General features: G+C 35.6%; 2 protein-coding genes across 6 annotated transcripts; one reads left to right on the top strand and one right to left on the bottom strand.

The window, feature by feature from the left end:
• Positions 1 to 10: 10 nt before the first annotated feature.
• LOC100881202 (uncharacterized) lies at positions 11 to 23,019 on the bottom strand. Of its 5 annotated transcripts, none has more exons than XM_012285304.2 (28): positions 22,531 to 23,019; positions 21,534 to 21,585; positions 20,760 to 21,091; positions 20,326 to 20,613; positions 18,350 to 19,936; positions 12,737 to 12,901; positions 12,107 to 12,292; positions 11,859 to 12,035; positions 11,613 to 11,778; positions 11,409 to 11,517; positions 11,217 to 11,337; positions 10,295 to 10,364; positions 10,124 to 10,233; positions 9,905 to 10,062; positions 9,696 to 9,813; positions 9,441 to 9,625; positions 9,190 to 9,337; positions 8,933 to 9,123; positions 5,444 to 5,553; positions 4,096 to 4,286; positions 3,518 to 3,961; positions 3,177 to 3,422; positions 3,009 to 3,107; positions 2,782 to 2,945; positions 2,504 to 2,699; positions 2,285 to 2,433; positions 2,041 to 2,199; positions 11 to 1,910 (listed from the first exon to the last, which is right to left on the bottom strand). In XM_012285304.2, exons 3-28 carry the CDS (start codon positions 20,985 to 20,987, stop codon positions 1,790 to 1,792), a joined length of 5,886 nt encoding a protein of 1,961 aa, XP_012140694.2. In that variant the 5' UTR covers positions 20,988 to 21,091; positions 21,534 to 21,585; positions 22,531 to 23,019; the 3' UTR covers positions 11 to 1,789. The 5 variants fall into 5 exon arrangements, with proteins under 5 accessions (XP_012140694.2, XP_076387924.1, XP_012140693.2 ...); XM_076531809.1 differs by lacking the exon at positions 22,531 to 23,019 and adding an exon at positions 21,944 to 22,389; XM_012285303.2 differs by lacking the exon at positions 21,534 to 21,585.
• Positions 14,810 to 17,276, top strand: LOC105662497 (carbohydrate sulfotransferase 11). The gene is made up of 6 exons (XM_012285302.2): positions 14,810 to 15,561; positions 15,641 to 15,789; positions 15,852 to 16,023; positions 16,259 to 16,418; positions 16,502 to 16,701; positions 17,020 to 17,276. Exons 1-6 carry the CDS (start codon positions 15,421 to 15,423, stop codon positions 17,239 to 17,241), a joined length of 1,044 nt encoding a protein of 347 aa, XP_012140692.2. The 5' UTR covers positions 14,810 to 15,420; the 3' UTR covers positions 17,242 to 17,276.
• Positions 23,020 to 23,025: the final 6 nt, after the last annotated feature.

Genomic DNA, 23,025 nt, shown 5'->3' with positions numbered 1-23,025 from the left:
TACACATATGTACGACGTGTATATAGTTTAATATATAAATACAAATATCGCAAATGATTTATTACACTATAACAATGGACGGAACAATGAATTGAATTGCTTCACTTCGGTTAGTAAATAATTCGAGAAATTTGATTCAATTCGCCCTTTCTCAGAGAACTCTATGTTGTATCATTAATTTTGTACATATCAATTTATGTATTTACATTAAATTCATTAAAATTATATAATTACAATTTGAAATTATTAGCAACCATTTTTAAAATGAGCACAAATACTGGATGTTGTAATTGAATGACTAGTTTAATACAGGATGTTCAATTTGCAATATCTATTGAAAATAATACTAGTCTAATATATTCTTCACTGTTGACTTTGTATATCTTAACACTGGTCATTCAATATGCAACAGCCTAATATTTCTTCTTTTATCACAAAATGAGTAAAATACAATAAAAAATATAAACTAATGAAATAACAATCTGCATGATTTGATTAACAATAAATTTTCAGCAATTTGAAATGGAATCATTGCCACCAGCAATGATATTCCTTTCTTCAATAAAATGTAGTAATTTTCTTCCTGCAACTCCCAGTTGAAGAGTTGGTGAAGTAAACAAAAGCAACAAATGTTCTGTCATTACATCATTATAAATTTGCAATTTATTTGTAACTTAGATTGTTATTACTCATCTTTCAGTAAAACTTAATATGGTTTCATTACGTATATATATCACATTTTATTTGTATTAATAGTTATGTATATTAATGAGAAAGTATTGAAGAATTTTTTTTTTAATTTATAATTCATGCAATTGACTTTATGTTATTAAAATTACACACTTAAAATCTAGTCAATAATGAGATAATAGCTTTGTAAATTATTAACCCTTTGACTAATAATTTGAGCATTATATTTTAATAAATCATTAATATCAAACTCTAAATTACATTTCAAATATAAATCTTGTTAATTCTTTTCTCAATAGCAGTAAACTCTTTAAATTTTACAAGGCACTAAAATTTTAAATACAAGTGTCATCAAAAGCAATCATTGTTGACTTAAAGTTATATCAAATTGAAATTGATGCATAACAGACAATATAATAATCTGTAACGATGTTAAATTTCTCTTCTTTTCATATTTAAAAACATTCTCGCGCTAAATTTCATTGTTATGAAGCATTGCTTGCAAAGTGGAATGAGAATTATTTACACACTATGAATTTTTTATTTATCAAATAAAAACAATTTGGTCAAGTAAAAATATTATAAATCGTATTCTATCTACCAAACTGAAATCTTTCCTAGTCTCATCATAGTTCTATTAAAATATAACATTGATTACAAAAAAATAAAAAATAGTAATAATTCACATTATGTAAATAAACTAGTCCTATTGCAATATGAGTGTGCCACCTATACAATCGTATAAAAATGAAATGTACCAAGTACATCATAGTATCAAAATGTGAAATGTCGAAGGACATTATCAGTCATGTTTCAATAATGCTTCCTTTTCTCTTTCATGGCTGAACATAATATTAGATTCAAGGAAGAAAACATGGTTCCACGTACAAATAAATATTACTTGATCTACATGTCAATTCTTTTTACATACAACTCCTTTGCTAAGGATTTTTTCCATGCACATAGATCTTTATCAAAACACTGTACTGAATTCAAATAAATAGTTCTTTTATGTTTGCAAAGACAGTCTTGTTATATGGATAAAATCCAGTTGGTAAAAAGAGATGTGCAAGATATTGCATGATGTTTCATAGAACCATTAAAGAGTTTTCAAGGTTTTGTCGATGTGTCTCAAGGTGTTGTCTGGTACTGCATCTGTTAATGCTTTTTGAAACCCTTCACAATGCACAAGGCGTCTGAACATCTTCTTTGCATAGTTTCTATAAAGTGAACACATGTTATTATGTCTGTGTTGTTGGAACTTCAATCCCAACAGAGTTTCTTGAATTAGTTAAATAATATTGAACATGATCTTTCTGTATTTTATTTGCTGTAACAAAGTCAGCTTACCTAGCATCTAGATTTCCATCCATTAGTAGTTTAGCCCCTGCACTAAGCAGCTTATCCTTGACATCCTTTGGCAAAATCATTGTGTGCTCAGACCCTATTCGATCGACTATCGATGCCAGTAATCTAGCCGTTGCAGCTCTTACAATAGCATTTTGATGACTGGATAATCAATCAAAATAAATATTTTACGTGAAATCATTCGACACAATAATTATGATATTCAACCTATGAATAGATAATTCACCTTGCGCCGCGTTGAACGATTACGCCAATCGTTTTGTGAGGTGGAAGATGTTCGATCATTCGATCCAAAGCTGCGTTGCTATCCGCACGAAGGAATCGATTCGTGTCTGCCGTTCTGTGAAGCAATGGTTCAGCTATATCTTCAAAATCCTATTAAAAATAACAATGTTATTGAATTTTAGAACTTTGGAATGTATAATGAAGAAAAAGATGTTGTAACCTGATCTAAGCCACGAATCTGTGAACTGAATAAATCGCCAGCGGCTAAACATGCGTTTCGTGCGACCTGTGATCGAAGACTTTTAATTTGTTGGCCTATAAGACGACATATAGTAGCAGTTGCGCATACATCCAAGTACTCAGGTTGTTGCTTCGCAAGTTGAGATAACGTTTTCAAACCTTTCATCGTTACCTCCCTGAAATAGTAATAGATTCATTATTGATGCTAAATATTATTTGATAGCTTCACTTAATATTTATCTGTTTAAATTTATTTACCAGTCTTTACTCTCGAGTTGAGTGAAACATTGTTGAACTATCGGTTTCATTTTCTCAGGCTTATTCGAGTTTCGCTTAGTCGAAATGCCTCGACTTCTTCCTGTGACGCGAGGAACTTTGGACACGATTCTTTTAGATAGATTGATAGGTTCCCCGGTTTGACTCTGAAACAAAATAATTTAATTGATTAAATATATTTTAATATATTTTTTACCTCGAACCACTACCTCGATTTTTAAAATTCCTGGCTCCGTATTTGTTTCACTGGAACTATCTCTACTCTGTCCATCTTCTAAATTATTATTCTCGTTAGACTCGTTAACAAACTGAAACAAAGTATTTCAATTATCCATAAAATTCTAGTAAAATATAAAAAGCTCATCATAATCATTTACCCTGAGAGCATTATTATTATTTTCTGTTATTTGAACCGCCGTTTCCGAATGATTTTCAGAGTAATTAGAAATATCCGTCGAAGAATGAGGTCTGGAGGCAATAATGATTGTTGGTGATTCTCCTGTTTTAGATCCTCTGCGAGACTGACTGGTTTCCACTGCTTGAAAAGTATCATTTTGTTCTTCGGGAGAAGGCACTCTTTCTTCGCTGGATTCTTCGGTATCCTTATCTCCCAAGTCAAAACTCTAAAACATATATTTCGCATTAAGTAGAACAAATTTTCCACAAATTGAGGACATCAGTGATCAGTCTTACTAATTCTAATTAATTCTTGACTAACCAATTTACGCGAACTACTACGAGAATTCCGTCTCGGTGACTTCATTACTTCGAAGTCGTTCGAATTGCGGCTTGATGACCGACTCGATTTTTTAGGACTGACCGATCTTCTCAAAGGCGACGTCTTCCCATCTTGAAAGTCTGAATGTAGAATATCGCTAGAAGTTTGCAAGCTCTCGTTCGTTAACATTCGTTCATTTGATATGATGGATACGATGGATCTTCTTCGAACGTTCGATAATTCATCCGTCCTTTCAGCTTCATCGGAAGTGCTGAGTTCGCTCTCATTCTGATTATCTTCGCGAAACTCCGATTGTCTAGATGAAGTTCGTTTCTCATCCTGCAAGATTTCTCGCTCGTCACTGCTCCAATCTTTCGATGGTTCATCCTCGTTCGATGTGACAATTGCTTCTGCTGTTGCTTCCGCTGTTTGGTCCAATGAAATCTGTAAACACGTTCGTGCATTATAAAGACTCAGATTAAGAATGTGATTTTATGTCATTGATGATTTACGTTTACATGAAGTACGAATTTTTGAAACAATTTTAAGAAGTGATTAATTACATAAAAGGTACTTACAACAAAGTCAACAGTGTCTCGACCAGGAGGGCTAGATTGAACAGTGATGACATCAAACGCGGTGTCCACATTTTGTCTGTCAGAACCGGATGATCCGATGTCACTGTCGTCCTGCGTGTCTTGCACATCTTGTTCAACATCTTCTTGATTATTCTCTAACGCATCCGACGACGAATGTTCGTAATCATCTCCTAAAAAAAATTAATTAAACTTTAAATTTTGATAGTTTAGATATTCGGATAGGTAGGCAAGGTAGACAATGAAGAAAATTAATGTTCGATACGTATCATCGAGATGGAAGGTCACAGAAAAAAACACGATAGAAAAGAAACAATATAAGCAATTACACAACAAAACGAAAAATTCGAGATTTGTTGAGGATTCGAGGAAGAAATAAATTCCATGTGATATGTCATGAAGGATTTCGATTTAGATTACAATTCTTCAGGGTCTGTTCATTTATTGCCGTTGCATGCGTATCTCGTGGCGCATCTTCCCATTCCTTTGAAAAAAAAGATAGTGTAGCGTTCGATAACTGTCGCGACCTTCTGACTGTGCTTTAACCCTAGAACAGTCGGGTCAATGATGACCCAGACCTACGAAATGCAAAGGTAACTTTCATTATAACTTTGGTTGGAAAAACTTTGAGACATTGAAAAATATCTGAAAGACTAGAATAATGAATTTGGAACAACTTTCATATATTAGATATTATAATATTTAATAAAATTTGAAAACTTTCTGAATGATTAAATTTGTTTAAAAACTTAAAAGTTTGTGTTTATTAAGGAAATATTTTCTAAATATCTCCACGGTCACAGATGAATTTTTTATGTAACGTCGCTGTAAATCGGAAGGACGTGATATTGAACTGTAAACGGTGAAATTGATTAGAACCTTGAGATAGCAGACGAATGTAATATTGATCTCTTTTTTTTCATAAAAAGGACGTTTATTTAAGCGCGTTTAAACGTAACGAGCAAAATATTGATTGCATCCCCATCGTGTTGGCCCTAAGCTTTACACGTTAGTCCGAGGTTAAGAACCTCGCGTTCCAGTTCGTGTACTTTCGATCCAGCCAGTCCCACAGGTTGATTTATCGTTTGTTAACGAAATTCCATTGAAACGCGTCGAAACGTTTTCTGACTCACTACTCGTTTTCTATGGTCGCTAAATTTAATTCAATTGGTGTTAAATAATGATTTGACCTTCGGAAAATCGATTGCTGAAGAGAAATTTCTATGGACAAAGTATTGCGAGAGGTTTATATGCAAGCAAACAGAAGAGGAAAAAATTCAGAAAGAAAAATTAATTGGTGAAAAAGAATAATTAGTATTATTTTATATACCTTCGGACTGTGTTTCAGTTGCATTCACTTGCGGCACCCTATAAGCATCTTCCGATAAAAAGTGATGTTTGTTCTTTTCGTTGTACTCTTCCTCGTTCACCGTCTTATCTCTGAAACAATGGAACACACAATGAAAATTAACGAATCGAAAATTATCCTCTCACACTGAAATGTTCGATCAAAAATTTTATTCATATACGTTCTTTCTTTGTACGAAGAAATCGTGAAGTGTATAATTTATAAAATAAGGCTGAAATTGGAGAACTTGAAAATCGGGCAAATTTGTATATTCAAAATATTGAAAACATACATCGTATCGGTATTTTGGGTCAATCCCAAAGGAATCACAGGTGTAATATTGCTCGCAGTGGCTATCCTCAAAGCGAACTCCTCCTGCTCGATGTCCACGGATTTTCGACATCGAAAAGCACAAGGACAGTACCGAAGAACCGTATTGGTTATTTTACATTCTTTTCTTCTGGAATTTCTAGTGTCTTCGTTATAATTTTGATCTATTTCGATCGACGTCGAGTCACCGTTTTTCAAGACCGTGACCTTGTCGCTCTCCTTGGCCTCTTCGGGCCAAGAGCAGTACTTGAAGATCATTTTCATTGGTCCTTGTTCATCGATCACGATCAAAAGTTCTCGTCGAGTTTAAGATACATTTTTTCACAAAATTTCTTCCTTTCATTCTTCACTTTTCACTATTTGACAAATTTTTTATAATTTTGTTGTTTCGAAGACGGTACTTTTTGGTTATTTAATTAACTTTAATGGCACTGTTCTAACTAAAATTTCTAAAGTATCAGTATTGTTAATTTGATGAAAATTCATTTTTTAAAGTATCACTTCACACCGTGTTGTGACATTTAGTAGAAAAGTTGTAGAAAAGTTTTGTAAGGCGATTTACTATCGATTACAATAGTTACTTAAACTATTATTAGTTCGCTATGAAAATAGCGTTACGCGTAAATTATGCAACTCGGAGTATAATTTACAATCGATAAACGTAGTGCTTCTTCAAATTTAATTTCTACACAAAACAATTTGAAAACTCAAGGAACTGGTAGCAGAAAGTGCAAGAAACTTCGAAGTAGTAAATTTCACGTGACTAGACAATATGCAATTCTAATTCTCAGCTCTTCTAGTTAATCTTCCTAAGGTTAACGAATGATCGATTAACAACCTGTTATCAGACCAACTGTGTCCACATTGCAAGAATTCCGAAACAAAATTAATATGGAAAGAATACAAAGAGAACATCAAATCATTTTCTTTTTAAGTGTATCTTCATTCTTTAAAATAAATTCTGTTAAGATAAGATTCTATTCAAAACATTCCTGTACTTCAACCCCTTTTTTCAATTTTAAAATTGAATTGCATATGTGGATACCTAGGACCATTTGTCAAAACTAATAAATACAAGCATTTTAAAAATTGATTAAAATATTAAAGACTCGAATGAATGTTTGAATAATTATATCAACGTATACTGAAGTATACTTAAGTTTAAAAGAAAAGGAGACTACTTTGGTCTCCGTAATCTGCAGAGGGGTTTAAAGAAGAAACCTGTCCATTAATTTTTCTGTCATTAAGAGACAAATTGTTGTAAAGAATTAGAATATAAGCAGAATACATTTCTCTGTTATAAAATAACTTGGTATTTTTAGTTGCACCCTATGTTTTCACAATAACGTCACTTAAAAATCACGTTAATACCACAAGTGCACACTTTGATAAAAAGATTGATGAAAAGTTGTTGGTCACTTTGATCGAATTTAAAAAAAAGAGAGGGGGGTAATTGCAAACGACGCGACAAATGACGACGTACGCACGACTGTGCCCACATAGACGTCGGGCGTCCCGACGCTGACCGCTGCCCCTACTTTCAACCTATAATCCCCTCTTTCCGTTTCGCTCTTTTCCCTTCTACCATTTCACCTGTAACCCCGCGATACCATATCGAATGGCTATACACTGACCACAACCCCTTCTTCGACACGGGGTCGCAAAACTTACTTACGTGGATATAAGTGTTCCGGGTGGAATAACTAGTCATAACTCTTCACTCTTTAACTTCTGTCTTTCTAACTTGTACAAAGTTAATACTTTTACCGTCTACCTTCTTTTTCTCTCAGAGTGTAGTTTGCAACAAATAATTGCATCGATTTTTTTCTTCTTTGTGGAGTATAAATGGTACTTAAATAAAAGAAGGGTTCATGTTGGGGTAAATGTTGTATTCACCAGGAAGTTCACCCACGCTGATCTTCGAGTAACTTTTGCGATGAAATATGACGTAGACGCGTCGCTAAAGTTAGAGAAAAAATCGAATTCTCCATAGATTGTCATTTCGTTATAAAAGATACACAGTCAAGTTGGGGTACAATGCTCGTGGACTTTTCCAATGGGGTTGAATTATGAGGCAGATAGGGTTTTACAATGAGATATTTAAATCACCACAAAATATAATTACACGTCCCGTTCTCGTTACTTCTCACGCAATCATAAATCAGAAGGAAAGAAATGAGATCTAGAATGAGTTCCCTAGCACAGTTCCACCCATTTCTTGTTCTTTAATTGTTCTTTAGAAATAAACTCTATTTTATTATTATAACGATTGAAATTATTAATACCAAATTATTAAAGGAGATCCTTGAAATGTAAAATCATATCAAAATTTGATAAATTATTTTAAGGTTCTAGACGGGATGTCCTAGAATCTAGATAATGCGTTAAAAATAATTGTGCTTTGACTGACTCAAAGGATAAAACCACCAATCATGTTTCATTTAACGTCTCTAGAAATCGATCAAGTAAATATAATCGTTTCAATGCTACACATACAATGTCGGCTTAGAAACACATTCCTGGAACAAATTTTTCTACCCTATATTTGTCACGTGCCAGAACTGTGGTTAAAAAGTTATAAAAGCGGTGAAAATATATCTCGCACTAGAATTTCCAACGATTATCGCGTGTACGAAAATAAATACGTCACAATTTTCTGGTACATTTCCTGAGAAATAATAAAATGAATGCAGGGACGATAATGCCTCCATAACATTGCATCACTAATTTTAGATAAAAAAAGAACCCGTAGAAATTCATAGCTAATTATTCACTATCGTTACTCTTTGCTTATTTCAATGTTATCTATAAGGTAAAATAAATAATAAAACTTGCTTTAAAAAATGAGACAACAAAATTTCAATGTTCATAACAATTTGTTGGAATTAATTCCATTATGCAAGTTATTATTATTAATTGCATTATTAAATATCAAATTATAATACAACATGTGCACGAACGTACCATTAGTGATAAATGGTGAATAGATAAGAACTCTGACGGATAATTCGTGACTGAACTATCATCCCGCATAGAATATTATGTACGTGTCATGCTACACGTTTCACTAGCTATATTATTGATTATATGTGACCAACCAGGAATCTATACCTATTCTATATATTAAAATGATGTACTTACATATCATATATTTTAACGAACTGTTGGCGTTGGTACATTTGCGATGGAGAGATAGAACGTAATCTTCTTCTGGAAGGTGCGCCGGAAGATATTGCAGGGAAATATTCGCCGGTCTGAGCATCCGATGAAGATACTTGGACGTCGGTAATTTTTTGAGCAGCTGCATCTTTCGTCCTACGATGAAATTTTGCCTGTAACAAAATTGCGCTGTAAACTTTGGTCTTTGGTTTCACGGTGGTAAAATAATCACTACTTACTCGAGACATGTTACTGTCATTTTCATCAGTTCTTTGATTAAAATCCATAGTATTGTAACCATATGGTAATGGCGTGGGGGTAGTTTGCAATGGTCGAAAAGAATTTTCATCCGCGAACCGATCTTCCCTGTGTGAACCCGTGTTGTACCTAGAAAATTAAATAACGAGCCTTCCACCACTTGCTTCCACTTCTGAGAGATCATATGAACATTTAAACAAATAATTTTGCAGTGTAACAAAATCACACTCACATATTGTGCATTACAAATGATTGTTGAACATTTTTCGACAGTGAAGGCTGAGGACTTTCTATAGAACTCGAACAACTGCACTTAGATTTATCAGATTTTCGGCACGATTTATCTCTTTCGACATATTTTGGATGTATCCTAGGATTAACATTCGATAATTCCTGACTCGAATTTTCCAAAACACCCTGTAATGTTAATTAAATTATTAATTTATTGCACCAACATAAAAGATATATTTGATAGATAAAAATTTACACTGTATTCTGTGCTCGCGTTATTTAGATTCTTCGACGAACGGTAATTATCGTAATTCATATTTGTGCTATTTTCTTGTTGATCTTTTCTTCTTCGATAATTCATAGTTCCACAATTTCTGTTAACATTTCATTATGTAAGCGATAAATAATTTCTTTTCAGTTCCTTTTGTCGAATTAAATATCATATTTCAAATGAAAATTTAATACCTAAAATTTTCTTCCTCAGAACTGTTTTCTACACTGCTTTTGAATCTTCTCTTCGAATTAGTTTCGGAATTAGATTTATCCTGATTGTAGTTCATTTTTGCTGCACGATCGCGAATATAGAGTACAGGAATTCTGGATTCTGTTTTGTTATCGTTATCCTAAGATACAAAAGTTAATAATCATTCTTTAAAATAAATATCTAAACTTCATGAAATTTACCCTCCGATCAAATTTATCTTCGATGATGTTGCGATAACTCGCGGACTCTCTCGCAAACCCTGGAATTCTCGATTGATTTCTCAATTTTATATCCAAATTGAGACTATCACCTATAATAGACATAAATAATTATACTGAAACTAAAAGAAACATTATTTAAATAACAATTACCATTACGAATATCTGTAGCTGCACCCCTGGTTGTGTGCAATAAGTTCACTTCATCCTCGCATCGAATATCCTAAAAGGAAATAAATACAATTACATAATTACCATTACAGCAAAAAGATTAATAATAAATATGCTAACCTTAAATGTCTTTAACAAATATATGAAACATGGACTAAATATAATTTCAATAGATCACACGAGTGAATTAAATGAGTTCTTTATAAAGAATGACAAATATTGCGAAAGTGTAAACAAAATTTTCTCATACCGTTTATCTGACAAGGCGGCAAAAAGCCAACGCTGTTAATCTACTGTCTTGAATCCATCAGCAAGTCGATTTAAATTACATAATTTTACACTATACATTGAAAAATAAATTTATCTGGTACTGTCCATCGATAGTCTGTTTAACGTTATCATTACGAATAAACTGCAAACCATTGAACGTTGAAATGTCAGAATTTAAAGTGTGTAAATACATAGCTTATAAAAAAATAAAACCATGATTTGCGAAACTTAAATCTAGCCCTGATATAATGCGATTACATTTTCCAGGCAAGCTGTGACACGCGATCAAATGTCAACGCGAGCTTTTGGGCTTATGTTTTATTAATGAGTTCATTGAAATTGTTAATAACTGTAGTCGCATTCAGCTCAACAGTACATGTGCGATTATCGAATTACGGTGTTTGAATATCCTGCGATGGCCTAAATGCATTTAGTTTAAATAAATAATTGTAATGTATACAGAAACGTGATATTTCCTTATTTCCTAGCTTATTTCCTGCAGGTTCGTGTATATGAACATTAGCGTATTTATTTTTATTTAGTAATTGATATTGAGTAATGAGTACCCATTATTGTGCCAGTGTTCAATGTGAATGACCACATAAGTCTTTCGACTTTTAAGAGTTAATGATACCTGACTATGTGTAGGAACCATTTGCCAAACTACAGGTTGGTCTGTTTTCGACCGCATACCAACTCCGAGCGCAACGAAATTCGGTCTGTCAATCCATGGACTTTCCAAGTTATTCTCATTCCTACAAAGATTGCATACTTTGAAAAATATCATGAAAGGACAATCGCAATACTGTAATTTATCGGCAATTACCTTGCAAATCTTTCTTTTCCGGATGTCGTGGCTATAATTTGGCTTTTGGTACGCCCTACACTGGGTGAAAACGAACCACTTCCGGCTACAATCCAATCGACATCGGGTCCTGTAATACAATTAAATATGAAATATTGGATAATAATACGCTGTTCCAAGTACCTTTAACAATGCCAAAATTTATAACCAATATTAAGTGATCACCTGTAGCTATTTGCACAGTGGGCGAAATCTGTAAACCATACATAACAAGACCATCAGCAGAGACTAAGGGTAATGATTTCCGAGCTAGACGAGCTCTAATTGCTGACATCATTGCTTCTGCATCGTGGTAACCTTCTGATGCTCGTTTGCCTGCTGCCAATACTTCCTAAAAATTCATGAAAGAAGATACTGTAAGAGAGGGTAAACATTCTACTAACATAGAACCTCCTATTTAAAATAATGTACCTCAGGTTCATAAATCTGTGCCAGAACAGCCAAAGTGTCGAGTGCAGCTTGCCGCACTCTTCGTCGTCTATCCTTTACCATTTTAGCCACTTTGCTAGCTACCGTGTCCACTTTGAATTCCGTGCTTGGAAACGTTACCAACGAAAAAATTAACAACTGCAACGTGTTTTCTCTGGTCTGTAACAAAATTTGTTATTGTATATTATCATTACTGAAATAGATGAATTCGTTAGTTGGAGAAACGTCACCTTGGCGTTCCTAGCATTCAGACACTGCGGCTGCAGAAGCTGTTCCAGAAGAAGAGCAGGTCTCAGCCTGAGCATCGTGATCCTAGCCAATTGGGTCGCACAGGGTCCTCCGTGTCTTGCCAAGCCCCAAGCTAATTGTGGTAGTTGTTTCTTCAGTGCCTCCTCGCTCACCCCAGCTACGACTACCTAATTCGAACGTACTCTATCAGTTGAAATCAAATCATAAACCTCAATAAGAAATATTCGCGTTTCGTGATAAGTTTCCATAAGCTGAGGGATTTGCTGGCAGACCATCGAAATATCGCAATTTTAAGCGCCAACTTTGCTGGTCTTAGGTGACGAAATTTTTACTTACGCCAAAGATGTATTCGTAGTATATAATTTCTTACATGTAGCATTTATATAATTTTGTACACAAACTTTTTATTAAATATTGAATATTAGATGGTGAAGCGTTTAAAAGAAATGATAGGCCATGCATAGAGAATCAAGATCTCGAGGATGAAGAGGAAATTTAGGTACTCGTTATGTTGAGACATTTTGCACTTTTTTATGTGATAATTTTTAAGCGATCTGTATGTTAATTTAGAATATCATTTAAAGCGATCTAATGACACAAATTAGAGTTACCTTTGCCACAGCCAAGCCTGCAGCCGCTACTCGACAGCTCCTTTCGCAGCCCAGCACCGCATGCAAAAGAGATCCTAATCGAGGCTCTATCGCGATCAGCGCAGAAGACGTTCGCAAAGCCGATGCTACTCTTTCCAGACCCCTGACACGAGCTCGCCAATCCTCCTGAAATGTCATCAAATCGCAATTAATTCCAGAGACAAACCCTCCCATTAATTATTTCCATCAATGAAGTATTTATAAGTCTGCTTCTAATTAAAATAATAATGAATTCTAATCATTCACACAGCTAATATAATTAATAATAGCAATGCTACAACATAAAACAGGTGATTAAAGTTAAGATCTTCAACAATGATTTTGCAGCTTTCGTGAGAACTGATGCACAAATTATGATGTGTGACCCGTCAAAGATGTCATGAATAATTCATAGAAGTATCATAGAGTATCATTTAGTAATGCCGTTGGTCAAGAATCAGGAGTCGTCCAGTGAACATTATCGATCGTTGCAGCAACTCTGAATGCAATGCACTGGTAACATCTGCATTCACTTTTCGATTCAGTTGTATTTACACGGAAGCAATCAATATTATTGACATTTCATAATTTCATTGAACTTACGATATCACATGGATTCTTGAAAACTTTATGGAGTTAAGCATCAAACCTTTTCATCAAAGCGATTGACTTTTCGTTTAATCTTTGGATTCTATACCTTCCGATAATACTTCTTTAACATATAAAATTTTCGTACATAAATTATGAAATAATTTTCATTATGTAAAATATAAATGGGCAATTGAAAATTGAATATTATGGACAATATTGAGGAACTTTTATGTAATAACTTTTTTCGTAATTTGTACTTAAAATGTACCATGAGAGCCATTTTGAGATACTTTTATGTCATCGATATCATCTTACACATAATTGTAGAAGTTTTAAATATATTATTGAACGACATTGTTAATTAACCTTGTATTATAAAATAAATTACAGGATTAAAAGTGCAAATTGCAGACATCGTAAAGAATTCGAGGATGCCTCGTGAAATTCAAGTCGAATAACGAGTACAATTGCGAGGAGGAATTTGCATGTACACAGGAACGACGTTTTACACGCAACACGTTCCTAATTATTTTCTTGTTACCCAGAACCACGAGTTTCCCTCAGCCGCATAACTGTTTCGCGAGGAAATCTGTCGTTTTTCAACCGCGGAATATTCATACATTTTAACTGGACTGTTTCCACCACGTGGAAAATGAAACAGCATGCATAATTTAAACAGGGTGTTTCACTGCCACGAAGATACGACAAACGTCGCGTCGACGGGGAAAAATATTCCCTGGTGATGCGATCAATCTACTTAATCGGACAAACCGTAAAATTGCAACAAACCGAGGGTGTTCGAGATACGTATGAGAGACGGATTGCAATAACGAGCAATTAAAACGCATCGGCGTAAGAACATTCTTTCCAACGAAAATATCCTGCAACGTGTACATATTTTAACGCAGCATGAATCACGTTAATACTCCTTTATTACCCACGTAATTTAATTTGCGTGACGATGAATGTCTGCGTTTATTGAAGGTATTGTTTTACGACGATATATTATCGTGAAATACTTCGGTAAGGCGTAACCGGGGAATAGTAAATTTATTAGCTTAAACGTTCTCGCTCGTGCAAAGCGCTTTACGCGAGAGTACAATTCCGATATTTTCCTGCACTTAGGGCATTATGCTAAAACTTAGGAATTATTCTGTGTAGAATACCTTACATTACAAATTTTTTAACTTCCAGTCACATCAAGAGAAGACAAAACCCTGAAATTATGAAGGAATATTTCATTCTACTGCGACTAAGAAGTGGTCAGAAATAAATAATCTCTGTGCGAAACAGACCACTTATTTTTGTAACATTCTTATCATACAGGCGTACACGTGGATTAGCAGGTATAGGATAGCCTTGAACTTCCGTTGAATGAAAGGATACTTTCGCGGTCATGAGACTTACGGTTTTCCGTGATATCGATAATTGTATTAAGCGTACTGTTTCGGTATAGCATAAAATTGCAAATTAATAACTACGTGCCAAGTTTTAGAATGATTACACGTTACATTGTCATGCATCAAAATTGCCATCAAGCGCTTGATATCCGAGCTTATACTTGTTCGAAAATATTTCCAGTTACTCATCGCATAAGAAAATACGAAGAATCGAATTAGTATGCGACGGAGTTTCCCCCGCGTTTTCGTGCTGGAATACCTCTGACTCCAGGAGCGGATTTACGATAAGGCTAGATAAGTTTAATCAAGACGATAACGAATCATTTATAAGAACAGGAAGTTTGTTAAATCTTCATACCTATAATCAAGCTATGAACGATGTCTTAGTAGTTCAAGGACGACGTTATCATTGTATAATCATTTAACAGGCACGTTCGAAGAATGAATGATCAATTTGAGAAAGCGTTTAGAATTCAATTTTGGTAGAAATTTTCTTGCTACAGGTTCGGAATACACTGGATCCATCACTGTCGGGATACAACACGAAACCGGTCAGTCAGTGTCTCGATGGAAGCCAGAACTTTGTTCTTCTCTTAAATATATTCTTAAAGAACGTCAAAAACGTAGTGGGTAAAAAAGATTAATATGTATTTAGCAGCTTCGAACGAATAGAGAATGTTTCGAAATTGTAAAAAAAGTTTAATTAGAATTGCAAAATGCGTCATCGGCTGTGGCTTGATTCTTGTTATCATGAAATCGTTTCATTCGGACAAGAGCGAGGCAGTTCCTGAATTCGATGATTTGGAGCGATTGATGGTAAATAGGTAAACAAATGAAGATTCCTGTGTGTTCTTAAATCTGTAGCTGTCATAATATAATAAATGTTCATTTCCAGATTGAAGCAGAAAATGATAATTCCAATCGAATATTGGCGGTAAAAAATACTTGCTCGAAGTACAATTTAGGAATCTATAAGAAAAGTGGAGAACCTTCTATTTTTAAACATCCACCTACACCGCAGTACAGTGTTTTCTATATAGTCAGGTTCGTTATTTAAATCGATACATAAAGGTGAAAATTAACTAGCACTTTGACGTTTGCAATAGGCCTTATGATCTATCGTACTGTCCGATTTACAAAGCCGGTAGTACAACGTGGATTTATAATTTGTGTCTTCTAATGAACGCGTCCGAGGAGGAGCTAAACAGCGGAAAGGAGCAGCTATCGACCATTGCCCGAAGGTTAATACCGGAACTAGAGTTCCCAGAAGCTGACCAGGTAAATGTCCATCAAAAGAATATCCACAAATTCGATCGAGCAAGACTTGATTTATAGTTAGTACAAGTAACTTTCAAATTATTTCGACCCACGAAGGGTGAATGACTTTACAAATATTTAACAATTAGTTTCGCATGTAAATGCAGTTTCATGACTACAACTAAACTTGTTCTCTAACGGCCAACAAGCCAATGAGTAGTCTTGCAATGAGATTTAACAAGGAGAACTGATACAGGCTTTAAAGGCAACGAAGAAACTACTGGTGGTAAGGCACCCATTTGAAAGATTGTTGAGCGCCTATCGCGATAAGCTGGAAAACTCTGTGGCTGGAAGGGAACACGGGACACTTCACTTTTATCGGAAATACGGCGGCAAGATTGTTCGAAAGTATCGCGGTGAGTCACGACAAAATATCGATCCTGATATTTCTCACTCGAGTGGTTAACAAATGGATAATTGAGCGTTTGTCGCCGATCAGAAGAGAATTTCACGGGACCTAGAGATGATCAAGTGATCAGACGGAAAGATGTGCCTGAACCGGCAGGTATCGAACCCACCTTCAGAGAATTTGTAAGATATTTAATCGATACCGATTTGGCGAGCTACGGAGATGATCATTGGATGCCTTACTACTTTTTCTGCACACCTTGCCTTGTTAATTATGACATAATTGCAAAGGTACTTCACATACATTAATCTAATATATACATAATTGGAGCAACCATAGTTTGATCTTATAAACATATCTCAGAATATAGAAGTACATTATATAAAAGTTATTTGTTTATTAAACCTTCAAATTTTTAACGGGAAATTATCCAGTAGAATTTCGTTATAAAAACGTTGTCTACAAAAAGATCCGAAGATGTTTAAAACTTGAAACTGAAATCTGGTATTGTAATAGAAACGGAAGCTAATATGATTGATAGAGGATCTGATGTATGAATAAATTATTCAACTGATAATTGTGTTCATTACACATGATGTGTTCTATAGGTAGAAACATTGTGGAGGGACCAGATTTATACGATCCATAAATTACGACTACAAGAAGTAATTAAACCGAGATGGCGACATAGTGGCGGGCACTCGAATGTGTCGAGAATATATTTCCGTCAATTAAACCGAGATATGGTAAAAAGATTATACGAAAAATTCAAATTAGACTTCGAATTGTTTGATTACTCGCCTGACGTTTATTACCAATATACCACATAGAACTTTCTCAATAAACAAATTGATAATTTTTTATAGTTTCCTGTCTTATAAATTTATTATATAAAGAAAACTAATTCTTTGTTATTTGAGTAGCTTGTTTAATCGTAATACTTTAAATATCGACTTTCTACTAGTCCAATCTGCAATAATATATAAAACATAGTAACATGCAAGGAATTCAAATAAACTATAAGCAAACAGCTGGAACTAAATAACAAGTATGATTCAAACAGCAAAGAATTTGAGGCTCGTTAACAAGCACGTTGTTTTTTTTTCGTTCACCTCCATTCATTAATGTAACTCGAGGGAAAGCCTTCGACTTTAGGACAGATCGTTCTGATACATTACAACGAAGTAGGTCAATCGATTTCGTCGACAAAAGTTCGTCGCGTGGTGTAACATGATTTAAACTCCATTAATTAACATTACCTATGCTTATCGACTACACGCGTCTCCTCGTTTTCCTTTTGCATTGAAATCTTCGCGCAAATTGCGCTTACACTTTCGATAAAATCTGTGCTTCATCGGTTTACTTCGAAACTAACAAGATATGTCGATTGCTCGAGCTCGTTACTTTTATAATAGGCATTGATTGTTTTAACTCTCCTTTCTTCAAGTTGAATTGACTCATGTTTCATTTGTGTCGTATGATCATGAGTGATAATCCATAGAAATTCAGTGCGAAGTAATCTAACGTGGGGTAATTCAGTACGTGGCAGTATAACGCGTGGTGATCCAGCGCGCAGTGATTCAACGCGTGGTGTTTCAATACTTGGTAATTCAACGCGTAATAATACAACATGTGGTGATCCGACGCGTGATAATCCAACACCTAGTAATCCAGCGGGTACCAGCACACAGTAATGTAATGCGTAATAATACAACGAGTGATAATAAAAGCGTAATATATTAACGTGCGATAACGTTAACGAGTAATACTGTTACGCGTGGTGATCCACTACAGTGCAAAATATCCTTGCGAAGGTGTCAATATAACAATAGTCTTCTATAAATAAAAATAGAACTGAAAAATAATAAATAATGAAAGTTAACAAACATTAGCCATGTAATAAACAATTAAAAAAGTAAACAGCAATACAACGCTCACCTTATTATGTAAATCCTCTAGCACTTCTTGATCGACCAATCCTAATTCCTCCCAGCTGGGTTCTTCGGATTTAACTTCCACCTCGCCAACATCATTTCCATTTTTCTCGATCACACTAGGCGTAGCTTTATCGCGATCACCCCTCGACGTTCGTTCACAGTCCACGTTTCTCAACGACCTACGATCAACGTTATCGTGCTTTGAACCGGTCGTCGTACAACTCTTCGAATTACCACCAACTCTTTCCGCAATTTCATCTTCGTTAACTTCATCACGATCCTCTTCTGTTTCGTTGTATCTAATCGGCGAACCAAATAACGAATCCACTTTCCGAATACTCTCTGTCGTCACGTGTGTCTCTTCCAAACTTCTTTTCCCATTTTCCAAAATCTTCTCTTCTTTAACTACCTCTGTAACCTTGCTGTCAGAATCTTCTAAATCATTTTCTTCTTCATTTTCATCCTGTTTTACAATTTTCATCAGACTTTTATCACTTGTGTTATTGGAACTTGGATCGCTCTGAACTAAAATAACTTCCTCCGTTTTAACGTCCTCAGGTTTCACAGTAACTGCAGTGACCCTAGGAGGATTCTTATTATCCCCGTTTGCTTCAGTATGCTTATTGCTCTTCTTCCTCTTCGACTGTTCCATGGATTTCTTAATCAACAAAGGACTACTAGTCCTGGCAAGGATACTCTTCTTAGGACTCAGTTCCGCGTTATGCGTATACACTTCTCTCTTAGGACTGTTAGAGACCGATCTAGATGGTCTCTTCAATTTCCCAGCCTCCCTTCGAGGACTACAGGGTTGCGAAGATGGTCTTTGCCTCGCGTTAGGCATCTTCGTCGCTGGAGAAACAGGAACAGGTATCCTGGTCTTCGGGGTCGTCTCAATGGACTCAGTCTCATCACTGTCAGGAGTTCTCAATTTAACTATTTCACCGCCAAAGTGTACCCTTCGTGGCGTCTTTCGTCTATCGGGAGACGCGTCGTTTCTCACATCCGTTCCGCTCTCTTCGTCCTGCTCCTTCTCGCTATCTTCCTTCTCTTCGAGGATGGTCATCGTGATAGCCGTCTCTTCGTTGAATTTAATTTCAGTCTCCAGCACCACTCTAGCTGCTGACATAGTCGCAGGATTCACTTCGTCCTCTTCTTCGGCTATGCCCGACGTATCGCTATCACTATCCCACTTCTGGTCCTGTTGCTTGCTCTCCGTTTCCTTCTCGGTGCTCTTCAGATCGCTGTTCTTCTTCTGCGTCTTTTTATTAGACTTTATATTGTATATCTTCGACAGAATCTCGATGTTCTTCTTCAGCTTGTTGTCGTAGTCCTCCACGTAGCTCTCGAAGGTTTCCGTGCCCACTGCATCGCGGATTTTGGTGAGGGATTTCAGAACAGCTTCCTGATGAGGCACCTGAGCCAGACGCGAGGCCAAAGCTATCGTCGCGTCCTTGACGAGCTGAGGAGTCGGTGATGGACTGCTCGTCGATGGAAACAGCAACGATGGCACGCTCAGGATCACACCGGTGGTGACGTTCGTCTGGAACGAGTCGCACACCTCGGAACGGTTTAAGCCATCCTGAAGAATCTGCAAGAAAACGTGCAAGTGATCGATGAAATTGCGTTTTACGATCGATCAGTGTATTGGATAGTGGGGGATAGTTTACAAGGTTATCGGATATTTGTGGACTAACGTCTTCGAAGTGCTCGAGGAATATTTTGTACTATCGAAACTGGTGATGGTCAGAATATTACAAAGTTGGTGATTGTTACAGAGTGAACGTTTAGAGCATATTTTATCGGGAAGCTATGGAAAGCAAACCTTGAAGTTTAATGTCGTAAAGAACTACAATGTATTATAGGCAAAGTTTTAAGTAGTTTTAAGTGAACTTGATCGGAACTTGAGAAGCTATGTTTCTAGTGTAATTATAATTAATTTTAGAATAAAGAAAGCACACTAATTTTAAATGAAGTTACCCTTTTGATAGTGTTTTCTCTGTCGCGACTATGAATGAGAAAAACTCGTAGAGCGTCGAGAGCCCCTTTGCGAACAGCGGGCGCTGGGTGGCCCAAATTATTGACCAGCTCTGGTACCACTGGTTGCATGACCTTGTCCACGATATCAGCATTCAGAGTCGGTAACACGTCTATAAGCACACGAAGAGCATGCTGACGCACCTCCCATTCCGGATCACGCAGTCTCTCCGATATTTCTAAGAACGTAAGACGCGTGTCGACCTCGCTTGGGAACTTTCGAGTTCGTACCTACAACACATAAATTATATGGTTATTTGAATTAAAATTTAAGCTCCAATTTGGTGTGGTGCGTGTGCTATTTTATCTGTGATGTTCATGAATTTATGTGGACAGAAAAATGAATGTTTTAATAAGTCAGTTGTAATTGTACTGACCACGTGCTCCCACAGAGGAGTAAGTTGTATGGGTTGTCCATTGGGTGAAGCCAATGTCATCTTTCGAGGGAGTCGCTGACGATGATTGTGAACTGGACTCTTGGAAGTCGAATAAAAATCGAAAGGCGAGGAACGAGCAGAAAGAGCCGAAGAATCCTTTGGGGGCTGCAGAGGCCCCGAATTCGTCGATCCTGTCATAGATGACGAGAACTCGAAGCACTCGGACATACCACCCTACGTCTCGTCCCTTGGGAATCGTAGGTCCTTCATTGTCTTCCTTAAGAATCGTGTTGCCAGCTCCTGTTCGTTCATCGAGTCACGCGAGGACAAACCTGATTGATAGATTCGTTGGATATTTACAGTGAAACAAGTAACGCTGTAACGTTTGTACATCCATTATGTTCGATATACCAGGTGATCTACAAAATTCAGATCTGACTTCTCACATATATCGTACGTAAATTATTTAAAAAATTATATTAGAAATACATATATATGGAAATGTCTAACTACCATAATATCAAGTACTAAGATATTAAAATGTGATTAACGACTGTATTCTAAAAGTGTTAGAGATACATCGGCATAATAAATATCCTATTTTTTAATAGATATTTACATCTAGTATAATATCCTTCAACTTTAATTTTCATGAGGAATCTTTTCTGGGTAAATTAAAATTTCATATTGTCTTGACTTTCGTAATGTTTCCTCCATTTCCGGCAGCAGCTAGGTAGACATGCTTGAAATGATTGACATTGGTAAGACACTAACCGGCAAGCTCCTGACGCATCTGATTTCCGGTTTCAGTTGTTGAATTAACCACCTTGGTCACGAAACACGTTTCAATATTAATTTAGATCTCTTTAGCGTGTATAGAAATGCCGTTAACTCTTTTTCTAATAGAAACCAATAATTTGTAATAATCATACAAAACTTTGGTTATTAAAAAATATATTTAATCAAATAAATTTGCAGGAATAATTAAAAATAACTTTAATCTTTATGCTCCATATTCTTTCGTATATCGTATAGCTTAATATTTTGTAATTAGTAGTTGAAGAAATTATGTGTATAATTTTCCAAATATTACGCTCGACAAGCCGTTATCTGACTTGGTAGCCAATATTTAAAAAAAAGGGAGAGTCGGGGCGAAGTTTATCATTGAATCTCACGACACGAACCCTGCATAAAAGTAGTACACACGAAAGGTGATTGCATAATCCAAAGAAAACGTGCGTGCGTCTGAAAAGCTGAAAAAGAAAGGGTTGTCCTCTCACGAGGTTGCAATAAAACTGAATACTTTTCAAATTCTATTATTTCTCGCGCCTATGTATCGATAATCGATATCGAACTACAACTATTGCTGTACAGCCAGTATCGATATCATCAATTAATAATAATAAGTATTTTAAAGAAATACTGTGCAATATTGTTAGTTCTGGACAACTGCATTTTAATTTTAATACATTGTCTAATACAAATTATTAATTAATAATTAAAACTATTGAATCGGTTTCTTTTCTGTTACATTACAGATACCTATTTGGCGCGATTTTTAATGGCGCCAATCATGTGTCAAACTATCATGTGATCAAATTTATTATTTGACTTGACGCTGTCAGATGAATCATTTTTAGTAATGACTTTATACGAGAATCAAAATTCTATGCGAAATTTAATATAAGTACAAAGCAACACTTCAGAATAATTTTATTACATTAATGATATCACAGAAATATGTTAATGTAGCAATGTACAATTAACATACCTGTTGTCTTCGTACAAAGGCGACAAGAAAATTCATTAATTTCACGAGAACATATTTCACTGTTTCCGCTTTTGAGAAACTGTTCACTGTACGGCATATCAGGTTTGTCATTTCGTTATGAATGCACATTTCATAACAAACGGCGCGACAACCGGAAGAATATCCCGGTACGATGTTCACGTGACGACGGTCGACATGTGACTGCCGTCACTCTGTTCTCAAAGCAAGGTGGTTTCGAGGTAATATCGACCACCCTCTCCCCACTTCTCGAAAAATGGTTTTATACAGGTACGTATGCCGTAATCACGAACAAAATTACGAGAACATCAAAAGTAATTTACATCGCATAATTCTAGCAAAGAGATATGTGACTTGCTTTATCGATGTTAGTGAATCGATTTTCCCGCCAATTAAAATTCGGATCGATCCAAGAATTCCCTTTTCAATTTAAAATAGTATTCGATTCACTAGCAGGTGTTGTGTTATTTCGCCTCA

Source organism: Megachile rotundata, chromosome 5 (assembly GCF_050947335.1).
Source record: "Megachile rotundata isolate GNS110a chromosome 5, iyMegRotu1, whole genome shotgun sequence".
Taxonomy (NCBI): domain Eukaryota; kingdom Metazoa; phylum Arthropoda; class Insecta; order Hymenoptera; family Megachilidae; genus Megachile; species Megachile rotundata.
Note: the sequence above shows the minus strand (reverse complement) of the source record. Positions and strands in the feature narration are given on the sequence as shown.

What these genes read in the sequence shown, in the direction of transcription:
- LOC105662497 (XM_012285302.2), top strand. Translation starts at nt 15,421, where the DNA reads ATGTTTCGAAATTGTAAAAAAAGTTTAATTAGAATTGCAAAATGCGTC. An exon ending in AGTTCCCAGAAGCTGACCAG is followed by an intron (nt 16,024 to 16,258) that starts GTAAATGTCCAT and finishes GAACTGATACAG; the next exon opens with GCTTTAAAGGCAACGAAGAA. An exon ending in GATTGTTCGAAAGTATCGCG is followed by an intron (nt 16,419 to 16,501) that starts GTGAGTCACGAC and finishes GTCGCCGATCAG; the next exon opens with AAGAGAATTTCACGGGACCT.
- LOC100881202 (XM_012285304.2), bottom strand. Translation starts at nt 20,987, where the DNA reads ATGTCCGAGTGCTTCGAGTTCTCGTCATCTATGACAGGATCGACGAAT. An exon ending in TTCGTTAAAATATATGATAT is followed by an intron (nt 5,554 to 8,932) that starts GTAAGTACATCA and finishes CCATTGTTTCAG; the next exon opens with AGATAAGACGGTGAACGAGG. An exon ending in ATCGTTCAACGCGGCGCAAG is followed by an intron (nt 2,200 to 2,284) that starts GTGAATTATCTA and finishes TTGATTATCCAG; the next exon opens with TCATCAAAATGCTATTGTAA.